The sequence below is a fragment of the Larimichthys crocea genome, chromosome III (genome assembly GCF_000972845.2).
Source record: "Larimichthys crocea isolate SSNF chromosome III, L_crocea_2.0, whole genome shotgun sequence".
Lineage (NCBI taxonomy): Eukaryota > Metazoa > Chordata > Actinopteri > Sciaenidae > Larimichthys > Larimichthys crocea.
In genome coordinates, this window is record NC_040013.1 from 8,867,685 (window position 1) to 8,880,310 (window position 12,626).

Genomic DNA, 12,626 nt, shown 5'->3' on the forward strand with positions numbered 1-12,626 from the left:
GACTTGCATGCATAACTCTTTGCGCCAACCATGTGACGGGCTGTGAAGCAGCTGTGCTTGTCAGTGTACAGACAGATGGGCTGCCATATTTTAATGGAGAGTCCCGTCTCTCTATACAAGCTTTATTAAGTCTCAAGTGACAACAGAGAGTCTATTCAAGCAAGACCAGCATACACTGGCGTTCCACATGGCTGCATTATCCTTTAGCTCTAAATCTTTGTTCATGTACATTTCATTACAACTTGTTTTAGCTTCTGATTTAGATCTATTCACCTTTCATTCAAATGTAACCTACAGTGACAGTAAATAGCTTTTATCTCCTGGATAGAAAATGCAGCTGGTGCACTTGGGAAGTCGCCCTGCGTATCGTAATGCTCAAATGCCATTAGTCATTCAAGATCATTATATCTTTATATTAAAGTTTATGCTTGCACTGCTGAGGTTTAACAAGATAGTTTTCTGAGAGAGGGCGCTGATGTTAGAATGCCTGCTTTGCGTATTCAACAAGTAATAAAGTACGAAATGATGTCAAAGCGGAACACGTTGATTGAATCCAAAGGTCACTTTTATTTAATTCAGTGTGAATAAATTCAATACTGTCACATTGACAGTACTAGAGCCACATATTTAAGGTGATAAAAACAGAGAACAGACAAGTTTCTGAAACTAGACGACACATCACATGCCTAATGACTTCAGGAACTACACACTAGATGACTTTGTTTTGGGTAAATAATAAGGTCAAAATGAGCTCAGGTCCATTTGACAAGTTAAACACTTCCAACCGAGATAGCAGGTGGTTTACATTTCTGTGCACTTTCACGAAGTGAACATTAATACTTAAAAAAGAATCCAAATACTGTGATATAATACCTTATTTTTTCGGCTTTAGCAGCACTATATTTCAGTGAATTGGTCACACACACACGTACACACACGCACATACACCCAATTCCTCATCTAAGCCAAGTACACTCAAACCATTCCTTCCTAGTTTAAGTAACAAGACGTTGAGGATTTCACATCTCTCCCTTCAGGGAAGCTTTAACACATTTACAATATCAGACTTCAAGCCTCCAGCACTTCAAAATGCCTTCTCGGCCACAACAAGACTTCATGATAAGTTGATTAACACCAGTTTACAGCAGCATCGGCCTTTCAGGAAAATCAGTATGATGACTCGCCATCGGCAGTGCAACGTGAAAGAGAAATAATCAGCGAATATAGCCATTAGCTAAATCCTGCTCTAATCTTTTTAACTGCCTCGAGGGTGTTTTCATGCTGTGAATTTAGAGGGCGGGCACCCCTAAACATAGACTGCAAAAAAAAACCTTGAAAAATAGGCTATGATATTGCCTTCGGTTGCCATCTGTTTGAAAATACACCTTAAAATAATGATGGCAATCATTTTAATACAGGAAACATAAAAATACTTGAGCCCTGATGCTCAGTGAATATTTCATACCAGAGCCTTGGAATGTGTCTTGACCTAATGTTTCTAATACTATTTACAGCCTCTTTGACATTCACGTAACAGCTACTTAAAACTGTTTACTGCATGACAAGTTATGAATTCATATATGTACTTTACATACTATCTCTGGGAGCAATTTGGGAGATTGTTTCAGTCATAAAAGTTCCTTTATCAGGACACATACTTATACATTAAGTCCCCTCGAAGTGGGCTGGATCACAGTGTTCAAAGCTACATTGAGCAATAAGTGTCTTTATGATTATCAGTGTTTCATATTTCAGAGTGCATATTTTCATAGGTGAACCTCAGGTGATTTTAAAACCAATGCTGGTCACACCTGTAGGTTGTGTTTCAGTCTTTATAGATGTGGGTTAACTTTGGGTGTAATATAAGTTCATACAAAGTGTAGGTAAGGATAGTTATGATAGTGTGTTTGTGTGCGTTTGCATATGTGCGTCTATGACAGCACGGTGAGCGTGACGCTTCCTTTGGTCCTTTTCAGGATGCCAACGGCTTCTTCGTGTGTGACGCCCTCAAGAGTCTGCCCGTTAACAGCCATGATCTGGTCTCCTCTCTTCAGACGGCCATCCTCTGCTGCTGCCCCCTAAAGAAAAACATACATACATTCAAAATAAGAGTTTTGATCAATAGCACCCAATTTGTTCTTGGAAAAAATGGAGCTATTTGCTGCCTACCTTTCCAAAAACTGTTTTAACATAGATCGGCAAGTCACCGTGGGGGCTGCCGTACCCTCCGACTATACTGAAACCCAGCCCGTCTGGTCCTCGTCCAAGAGTGATGGTCTTATACTGAGGTGGTCTGATGGAAAGATAGACACAGAAAATAATTAGGGTGAACCACAAGCTACTAAGCTAACAGTTATTACCAGTCACTGAGTGAATGAACTGCACCCAAGGGAAGGGAGTTTTCATACCGTCTTTTAAACAGAGTATGTTATGACACAGGAAAATGTAACAAGCAGTTCCTACCCGAGGTCATCCTGGAAAATGCAGCTGGGTGTGAGACTTCCAGCTGCCTGCTCCTGAGAGGTACCCGTCACGGTGGTGTCACCGCCTGCTACCACCTACAGGTCCATGAAAACACTTATGGTATGCTACGCTTGCAAGATAAAGACAGATAGCAGGGTGCCAGCGCTGGATGAACAAAAAGAGGTTTATGGTGCTTCAAAGGCAGCCGACCACTGTCTGTTTCAGGTGAAAACTTTGTACGCAGATAAAGAGGAGAAGACTGCAGATTATCTATATAACTGTCTGTGGGTTTATCTAAGAACACAAAGGGTGAATGGACAAATCTATGTATGTGTGTGTGTGTGTTATTTCAACCTGCAGCTGTATTGTGCCCGTGGCGTTCTTGAGCAGAGCGACAGCCTGCGAGTGGCTCATGCCTTCAGCAGAGGTTCCACAGATACTGACAATGCGGTCCCCGATCTGAAAGAGTGAGAGTTTAGTACAATTTGAAAGGCTCGGAAAAAGAAAGAGGGAAAAAAAAAACAACTTCAACTTTCCAAGAAAAAGTTTGGAAATTTAAGATGCGGGTCAGGGCTCTGGGTTTCTTCGCATAGCTCAGCGTTCGGAGCTGGAAACAACAGTAACGACGATGAAAATGTAACAAAGGTTGTCTCTGTGACTTGTTTTAAATAATAAAACACTTTGAAGTGTTTTCTAAAATCGGTATGAATATGTATCAGCACATCAGTCCAACTTGTAAAAGCTTACAGAGGAACTCTGGATGTGAGACACTGGATAATACTACCCATACAAAAGCAAAACTATGCTCGTGTTCAGCTGAGTAATTTCATTATGCAGCGTTCTCATCTCTTATTCTGGCTAAAAAAGATAAAGCAGCGTGAATATATCATTCACTATCCCCCCCCTATTCATTTCAATGAGCCCTTCTGTAGGCTTAATGCTCTGAATGCAGGAGTGGGAGATTTATTATTCGTGTTAGCAATGGCTATTGTCCTCCTCCGGTCTGCGTCACACAGAGCTACAATTGTCGTTTAACTGCGAAGGTCACTGCTAAAGACTGGAGGCTCTTGACCTTTGCGAGGATTTGAGACTCACAAACTGAGTAAGAGTGAGTGGGAATGACATCTCTGTAAATAAGTGAGATTCACATGAAATCCCACGCAAGAATTGCTGCTATGAAACATCTTATTATTATCCGCTGGAAGCCAAACAAGTTAAAGTTAAGTCACAGAGAGAGGGAGGTGTGAATGTCGTACCTTGAGCTTCTGGGTCTGAGCTGCCACTCCGACAGGGTTCATCATGGCGATGAAGATGGGTATGTCACCCAGAGGGCTCCCGACGCCGCCTGCTATGCTGATCCCCAGAGAATCATTGGGACCTTTAGTGAACTCAACTGTTCTGGTGTCCTGATGCTCCGGAGCTGCGAGGAAGCAAACATGCCAGATGTTACGATGCCTTTTTCCTACAGCTGCCTAACTCATATGCCTTTTCTGAGGAAACTTACAGTCTGAACTCATGCTTAGTTTGTCGGGGTCGTCTGGAAGGTTTCCCGAGTCTGAACAAGACTGAGTGGCCACCTTGGAGCTGCCAGTTTCACTCATCTGAAACAAAGACGTTTAGTGTTCCTTTGTGTTCTTCTATTGAGCTTTGTGACTAGATAACACAGATTTCTGTACACGTTCCAAATTCCAGTAAATTACCTGACTACTTTGAGACAGCCTTCTTTCAGAGTGGAACGGGCCTGCCTTAAACCTCCCTACTTCCATTGTTATAGGTCCCACGCAGCACTGCAACACGAGGCACGTTGTTTTTAACACAGTCGTATAAAGCAGACGTGTAACTCGCTAGCTCTGCTTCACGTACCTTGAGCAGTGCGGCCATGGCCTCCTGAGTGGCCGTCCTGACGTCCTCACCGTTGACCGACAGGATCTGGTCGCCCTGCATCAGTTGGCCATCGGTGTCCACCAAACCTCCTTTGACGATATCGGACACAAACACTCCTGTGTCATTCCTGGTGGAAAGAGGTTGGAAAAACAGACGTGACAAGCGTTGGCAAACGTCACACGGCATTTATCTTTGCTTGATCTTAATTGTATCATGCTGATGACGTCTGCTGTTGAGCATGTAATCGATGGTATGCTATTGATTCAGCAATTTCCCATTTTTCCAATGGACCTCTGCACAAATGTGGCTTATATTCCTTGGGAAGCAGCAGACACACAGCTGGTAAGATGGAATATTTAATAGCAAAGAGTGTTTACTCCCCGACTGTGACCTCAATAGATGTGTTTTCCATCTTGAATCCTGCACATACTTGTGAACATGTTGCAGTTGGGGGAAAAAGAAGTGAGAAGCTCAGACTTCATCGGGTTTGACACTTCATTTCCTCCAATTAGTCCATAGGTGACTTTCTATGAGAATCATCCTTCACCAAGGTGATGTTCAGGAGATATTTTACTTTATGAGAAGCATGTCTTAGGGCTTGTTTGCTTGATTGACAGGTATCTACACATACCAAAGTCAGCTCTGATTGCCACCTGCCTGTCCCACCTGACCAAATTTGGGTTTTGAGGTCTGCCAAAAAAAAAAAAAAGCAGTGACTGGTAGTTGAAAACATTCTTTCTCAAACCAGACTGTGTTGTCACAGGAAAATACATTTTGTCCTTGTTTGTCTACAGTCAGAGGTCGACATAATCAATCCATCTGCGCTTGCTCTGAGAACTGACGACTCGGAAAATTAACTCAACTGCAGAGAAGGTGACGACGAATCCTCGTTTTTTTTTTCTGAAAGCGCATCTCTGCTGTCATATCTGAAGTGCCAATCTCCACGTGGATAAAACTAACATGCGCAGGAGCTGTGAAGCACGGCAACTCGATCCCATTCAATCCCTGGTGCCAGAGACACTTGGCTGTCACAACTCCTAACCACTAACTGCTAGCTTGCACTTTCCGTTTTAGCAGAGGGTTTTAGGTTGTCTCTATTGCTGCCTTTTCCATCCCACTGAGCATTTTAGTTGTTTTTTCCACTTGTGTAGCTAAACCGCTGTGGCGGAGGCAAAGATTTACAGCTACATTAAAAGTTGATCTACCAACTGCCATCCAAGACGTTTAACCCGCGACCCCAGTGTGGGCCTTTTACCCCTGCGGTTGTTCTGAAAAACCGCTCACACACGTGCATAATCGGCTGTACATGTGTATGTATGGTCTGGGTAAGCCATTCTTGAGGGTGATCCCAGAGGTCAGATCAATCACCACACTCCACACACACACCTGACAGCAACAGACTGTCAACATGTGGACCAGCAGGCCCATTTTCCCACATGTGCCTTAAGTCCTAAACGCGAGGAAAAATGTGTAAGACGGTGTTCAATTCGCCAGCTCACATCCGAGTAAATCTTCCTCAACAGCTCTACTGGGGAAAAAAGTAGCGCCATTCCCCGATAGAGCCTTGTCTCTGGCAATAAACCAGAAAATGATCAGCTGGCTAATCATCAAAAGTAGAAAAGAGAAGTGGATTTTCAATTAACAGTTATTCAACCATAAAATGAGACTTAAAGTTTGTGTAAAGGGAATTCTGAGATTTCTTTCAAACCAAATAGTTGCTGAAAATGTGAAAAGATATATTACTGAAATGTGGAGTTAGAGGTTAAAACAGCTTTTCACCAGTTTTCAGTCCAGGATTTTGTGGGCGGTCCTTAAAGAGTGGCTCGATGACACGCTGAGGCCACCCTGAGCATACCGGGGCACTAATTTCATTAAACTTGTCGATATTTTTAATCATTCAAATTTGGCTGGGTGGTTAATAACACGTTCTTCCCTGGTCTGACAAACTCAGAACACATATGTATTCTTACTTTACACGGACTTTAATCATTTAGTCATGATGTGTTACTAAGGTGTGATATGTGTGATAACTTATAGTGCTTCATTTCACCAAACAAAGAAACCCTCTTTACAGACATGACATGAAGGGAAGTAGGAATTTGTACACATCAAATCTAACATCCTTGCATTTGAATTAAATCTACTCATGCTAAAGGTTCCATACACAAAAGGCCCAAAGATGGTGACATGACTACTTGTGGTTCATTACATATTGGTTGTGGTCAAATCTAATGAATTTTGTTTTATAAATGTGTAAGATCTCTATTTCTCTAACTCTCTACGCACTACAAACTATTTCAATATACAGCTCTTATAATAATGATTACCTCCGCTCCCGTGATCTGCATTAAAAAAGAAGATTCATGGTTACTGTCAAACTATGTTGACTCTAAGATTATTCTTAGGATACGACTGTATGTCTACTTAATTAATTTGAAGTCTGGCTGTTCTGACATTATCTTTAGACTCAAGAGACAAGTTAAATACAATATCATTAATATTGAAATTACCATCTTTCTGATACTTTAAGAGTATATTTGCTTTATTACTACTCACACTATTAATTTTCAGTAGCAGCAAACAGACTTCCAATGCTCGCTAATGAAAAAGCACCAATTGTTTTTAAGTGTAAAGCTCATTCAGCATTGTAATAAATCTGCACATTAATAAGTGCATACTCTGCATTAAGCAGGAGCACTAATACTTCATCTCTCTCACCTCCTCCCTACGATGCTAAGGCCCAAGCCCTGGCCCGGCTTCTTGTGGAGTTCTACGGTGAACGAGTCCCACAGGTCTTCCTCCTTGTATTGGGCCTCGTCCCTGTAGACCACCAGCCGGACTCTCTGCGGGGTCTGTCGCAGCACATTGATGGCTTCATCGTGACTGGCTTCACGCAGGTCGATACCGTTGACCTGTGACGAGAGGAAATGCAGGTTAGCTCCTGTGCTGCAGCGACCACTGGCCTCTTTTTTAGGAAATTTCAACACTCCAATATTGGTCATATTTACAAAAAATGCACTAACTGTGCTTTAATAAACTAAAAAAGTCTACTACGCTTAATTAATGGTTCATTTTGACTTCATAAAAACACAAATGTGTGTGTATTTATCACAATAAAAAGTGCTAACAGCCTTTTTCAATGTTAAAACTGAATTTTCCTTCAACCAGCGAGGTCACATTTCTTCTCTAGAATCCCAAACTGCTGAGATATCTGAACATCGGATCATAATATGAAAATCACAGGGTGATGTTACAACACTTAAGGGAAGCAGCCTTTCCCACAGAAGTCTGTGAGGAGCTTGGGGTGGTCAGTTTAAGGACTGACGTCCTGCTTTCTTTTCGACCACATTAAGGGAAGGGAAATGCCCCATTAGCTTTCGCCATGGATGTGCAAAAGATTTTTCCCAGCTAGCGGCATTGCTGCGGACTGGGAAACCGCTCTTTTCACTTCTCCTCTCTGACCCTGTTTTCTAAACACAGCAGCTCGGCCCGGGGACAGAAAGGGAATAGTAGAGGGCAATTAAGTCATAAGGGGTGTGTGTGTGTGTGTGTGTGTGTGTGCATGCATGTGTGCCTTTCAATTCAGGTTTACTGACTGAGCTACCATAACTAAACTTCTGAGCTCCACCCCTGCCCTCCCACTGTGACAAAGCATGAGGTCGAATGGAGGGCGAATCCAAGTTGAGGAGGCATACTTAACTTGTCTCTCTGCAGACAGGGACTCATACGAGTGGTTGCTTTTATGTTTGGGATATATATCACACACTTTTAGAGTATCAAATTATTTGATCCGTGGCTGTACTTAGAAACCCAAAATGTCCACGTTAAGACTCATCAGGCAGCCACGTCTCAAGCCAGCCTAATTAATGCTCATTATATCGAGTCGTACCTCTAGGATTTGGTCTCCTGCCCAAAGTCTTCCATCTTTCGAGGCTGCCCCTTCTTCATAGACTTCATGGATAATGATGGCACCCTGTAATGAGAGCAGAAAGGACGGCACAGGAGGAGGAGGTGAATTCAGGGCAGTTAATAGTGGGGCGATACATGTAATTGTACAAGCGTCATGCTGGAGGAGAGAGCGCACAGACATTATTATGGATGTGTCTGTGTGTGTGTGTGTGTGTGTGTGTCCGTCGGATTTCAAGTGTGTTTTCTCTGCGTTTGAGTGTGAGTATCATTCGAGGTTCAGAGGTTACATTCCAGTAGTGGATATTGTCTGCTGCGGCCGAGGCCAGACAAAGACCTGCGCCCCCCTCCTCCTCCTCCCCAAGCCTGACTGAGCAGACAAAATAGATGGGGCTGAGGAGAGGACAGCAGCAGCAGGAGGAGGTGGAGGAGGAAGGCTGTGACAACATCATTTCCTACATTCCTGAGCCGCCACGGCTATTTCAAACCAGAGATTCTAAGTGGGTGGCAACTTCAAAATGTTACATGACTTTTTTACAGTTATCAAGTTTACACTGTATCTTAGAAAAAAAGGTTTGTAGATTGTAAAATCTGGAATATCGTGCTAAATCCGTGATTCCTCCAAACAAAAACAGGCTAACAATAGTTCCTACCAGCAGGGTGTCACAGCCTCCCACGATGCTGAGGCCCAGACCTGTGCGACCCTTGGAGATGTCGATGGTGGTCTCACAGCCGGGGATGATGGGACAGGTCGCCGGGTCGCAGGCCAGAGTGGAAGGAGTGGACGAGCGGCTCAAATCTAAAATAGAGAAAGCAATGAGGGACGATGTTATGTAAGTCAAACTTGCTTATCTCTGCAAGTAAAGCAAAGCTGACTCACTTGTGCCTGCTTCGGCCTCTGGTTGACTCGGAGTGGTCGTGGCGGCGGCGCTCGGCATGCTGGGTAGGCTGGCAAGGACTCCATCCGAGCAACCGATGTCCTGGCAGGTCGACTGGGGAGAGGAGAGGGAGGAGGGGGTCTCATTTGTAGAGAAGGTTAGCTTCACTGGACCTTTGGTTTTTCTCAGAAGGTAATTGACCTAAAACACAGTGGAATCAGACTCAGGCCTTTCATCGCGACCACTCGTTTGAAACACTGCAAATAATGCTGTTACTTTATTACATTAGGAAAACTGAAGCAAAATGCTTTTAAGAGAAATACAATATGATGATTACAGTGTATTTCCAATGGCACAGTGTACCTTTTCCACAGTGTAGCCCAGAACTGATTCCCCGTTCACAGCTAAGAGTTTGTCCCCTGGTTTCATGCCATCCTCCTGCATGGAGCAGATCACAGTATGATTAGAAATCAGCTCTGTAATAAATAAGAAGCATTAGCTGCAGTGTGCGACACATACTTTGCTTGTGGGTCCTCTCACTTCGGATATACTCTGAATCTTAACTCCGCTCTCGGTGTTCCCTTCCTCAAAAGTGATGCCAAGTCCTCCATCGTCCTGTTGGGAGAATCGAAACTTTAAGAGGCGACGCGTGTGAAGCGAGAGCACGCAGACTGACGCACGCATGATCTAAATGACAGAGCTGCCCCAGCTACCGCTGACAATTATTCCCAGAAACATAATTAGCCCCTTCTCTTCCTCGCATCCTTCCCACTTCTGAACCTCTGTTCAAAGAGGACTTGTGCCCATATGCTGCTGTAATTACACCGTCATCCTGTATCTCCTTACGCACCGTATGGATAGTCCAACTTGGGGCTTCTGTTCAGTTGTGTTCCCTGTTTTATCTTCTGTTTGTGCATCGCTTCTTTTTCAAGGTTTAGTTCACCAGACAAAAAATGCATGTTTTCTAAATAACCTCATGCTGAATATACTGATTGAAAAAATTCAAAAATTCACAGCTTTCCGTGGGAAATATCTAAAAACCATGAAAAATAAAACTGGAAATATTCTTTAACATTAAATCGACACCACAAGGGGCAAAAAAAAAAAAATCAGTTCCTCTTTTTATTATTTGGGTGAACTGATTCCTTTATGTCTCTTTGGAACCTTTCTTCTTCCGTTCACTCGTTGTTTAGTTTATTCACTCTTTTATTTGACAATGCTCCGTCTTTTCTACTTCCTGGCAGTTTGTCAGACTCGACTGCTCCTGTGTGCTTCCCCCTCTCGTTCTCTGTCATACCCCATTGACTTTTTTGTGTGTCCACCTCCCTCGTTATTGCACTGCTTCCAACTTTCTCTCTATTATTGCCTTTATTATGGTGTTTCAAAAGGGTTCGTACGTGTGTGTGTGTGTGTGTGTGTGTGTGTGTGTGTGTGTATGGGGGGTCCAGTGTATCTCACCTTCAGCTTTATGATGTGATGCACGTATTTTGAAGAATCGGCGTCGCCGTTAGCAGCAGCTGTTTGGAGCTGTGAGGAAAACAGGGAGCAGTTGGTCGGGGTAATAAAGTAAATAGCTGAAACTTGTGTGCGTGTCTGTTGTATAGTGGGAGTACAGTACTGAGTGTTTGTGCGTCTACACCGCTGTTTGTGGTTTTTGGTTGTCTTGGGAGTTAACACATAGGCTTGGGAGGTTGGGATCTCCGGGACCACACAAAGAGAGACTTTTAGGAGCATGAAAACAATTCAGGAAAATGACACAGGGTAACAAACTAAATATATAACAGTTGAGTCAAGTACTAATAATGGCTTGTGTGCGTGTGCAGTCGGAACTCCACTCTCTGCTGCGGCGATTGCGCATGTGTGCAAAGTGTGTGTTATGCGTGTGGTCGCGAGAACAGTCGTACCTCAGCGTGGGGCTCCGCTGCGTCTCCCTCGTGCTCTCTCACCGGTCCCACAGCCATCTGGTTGAGCGCCTCCGTGTTCCTGTTCCAAAAAAAAAACCATAACTCATGTAAGTCGTCGCTCCTCTGCCTCGTGACAGTGAAGCCATGATTTACATGCACTGATCACAGTGTCTAGTCTTTCAGGGGGGGGGTCAGGAAAGGGATGTGAGCTAAGTAGAAGGTTAAGTAGTGTGTTCTTGCCAGAGGCTGTCTGGACGAGGGTCAAGGGTCATACATGTTGGACTCTGTGCTCCTGATTCTATACTACTTATTAACTGTAGACAGTTTGTACTATATACAGAGCATGAAATGAGCATTCACGGTTTTATTCTAGCAATACTTCTTCAAAGAACTTGAACTTTTTTTTTTGTTTTCTGATCTGTTCCTGGAGCTTTTTCCGCCACCATCCACAAATAGTTTTCAGTTTATTTGTGGCAACAAAAAGCTTTTCCATTTCCTTTGTGCACTGCACAAAAAGAAGAACACTGTGCGTCAACAGCACTCTCAAAAATCTTTTGTTTAATTTCTTTCAGTGTGCATGCCCACATACTTAATTTAGTATGTTACATGCACAAAACCTGCTTAGAACTTGTATGTAGTGTGGATTTTGAAGATGCAGAGGTGTGTGAATCACTGTTAATAGTAGTTTTAAAATATAGTTATGCATTCTGGGAAATGTATGTAAAATTGATTAACTGTGGTAAATGAATGAGTTTAAGCTCATAAATGCTTTTTTCATATGAGCATGAGGAGGAATCACTGAATATGGCTTACTTCATCTTCAAGTGCGTCCCTCTGCTGAATTACAATGGCTCCCTCTATTGACTTTTCAGTCGCATTACAACAGACTTGATCGTTCCCATGTCAGTTTTCATTTTTGAGCGCTGTCTGACAGTGAAACGCAAGTCCCTGTTGCCATGGAAATGTGTTCAGAGAAGCTATAATAGGAAGACAAAAGTGTTGTTATACCTGACAAAGATGATTTTGACTTTGGATAGAGAGCTCTTGATTATGGAGGATGCATTCTGGTGACTGTGGCCATAAAGGACTTGCCCATTGATCTGAGAGGAGGCAAAAATATAGAATTATACACACTTTTATATATATTATGTTTGAATTTTGGATTATATAACTATAAAAAGTTCAATATCCTGCCAAATGTGTTTACTCAAGTTGAATTTACTCGAATTTACCTCCAGCAGCTCGTCCCCCACCACCATACGTCCGTCCCTGCCGGCCGCCCCGTTGGGGTCTATTCCCACCACGAACACGCTCATGCGAGAGCGGTCCCTGTTCCCAGCCAGACTCAGGCCCAGGCCCGTCTTGCCTTTCTCCAGCTCGATCATGTGTAAGACACCTGGGAGGCTGCCATAACGCTGGATTATGTTCTCTGAAAGAGGCACGAGAGTCATGGCAGACAGATGTAAGCTGACAATGCCGCGGAAGAGTGCCAGATTTGTCTTGAAGCCTGGGCTTTCGTATCAGTTCTCGACATGTTGCAGGTATTTGGATTTTGTAGGATGCATGGACATTGAAGGCAAATGCTAAAAGT

General features: G+C 43.3%; 1 protein-coding gene across 12 annotated transcripts in view; it reads right to left on the reverse strand.

Moving 5' to 3' along the window:
* Positions 1-547: 547 nt before the first annotated feature.
* Positions 548-12,626, reverse strand: part of mpdz (multiple PDZ domain crumbs cell polarity complex component) — a 46,009-nt gene continuing 33,930 nt past the window's right edge. For 11 of the 12 annotated variants that reach the window (XM_027277659.1, XM_027277660.1, XM_027277666.1 and 8 more), the window contains 18 exons: positions 12,268-12,464; positions 12,044-12,135; positions 11,036-11,114; positions 10,590-10,658; positions 9,651-9,746; positions 9,495-9,569; positions 9,134-9,332; positions 8,907-9,052; positions 8,237-8,320; positions 7,066-7,259; positions 4,327-4,474; positions 4,164-4,250; positions 3,968-4,064; positions 3,720-3,883; positions 2,818-2,922; positions 2,464-2,558; positions 2,170-2,293; positions 548-2,078 (listed from right to left, as the gene is read on the reverse strand). In XM_027277659.1, coding sequence (XP_027133460.1) covers positions 1,932-2,078; positions 2,170-2,293; positions 2,464-2,558; positions 2,818-2,922; positions 3,720-3,883; positions 3,968-4,064; positions 4,164-4,250; positions 4,327-4,474; positions 7,066-7,259; positions 8,237-8,320; positions 8,907-9,052; positions 9,134-9,332; positions 9,495-9,569; positions 9,651-9,746; positions 10,590-10,658; positions 11,036-11,114; positions 12,044-12,135; positions 12,268-12,464 — 2,198 coding nt within the window. In that variant the 3' untranslated portion in view covers positions 548-1,931. The remainder of the gene's footprint in view (positions 2,079-2,169; positions 2,294-2,463; positions 2,559-2,817; positions 2,923-3,719; positions 3,884-3,967; positions 4,065-4,163; positions 4,251-4,326; positions 4,475-7,065; positions 7,260-8,236; positions 8,321-8,906; positions 9,053-9,133; positions 9,333-9,494; positions 9,570-9,650; positions 9,747-10,589; positions 10,659-11,035; positions 11,115-12,043; positions 12,136-12,267; positions 12,465-12,626) is intronic. The other variant, XM_027277663.1, reaches the window with a different exon arrangement.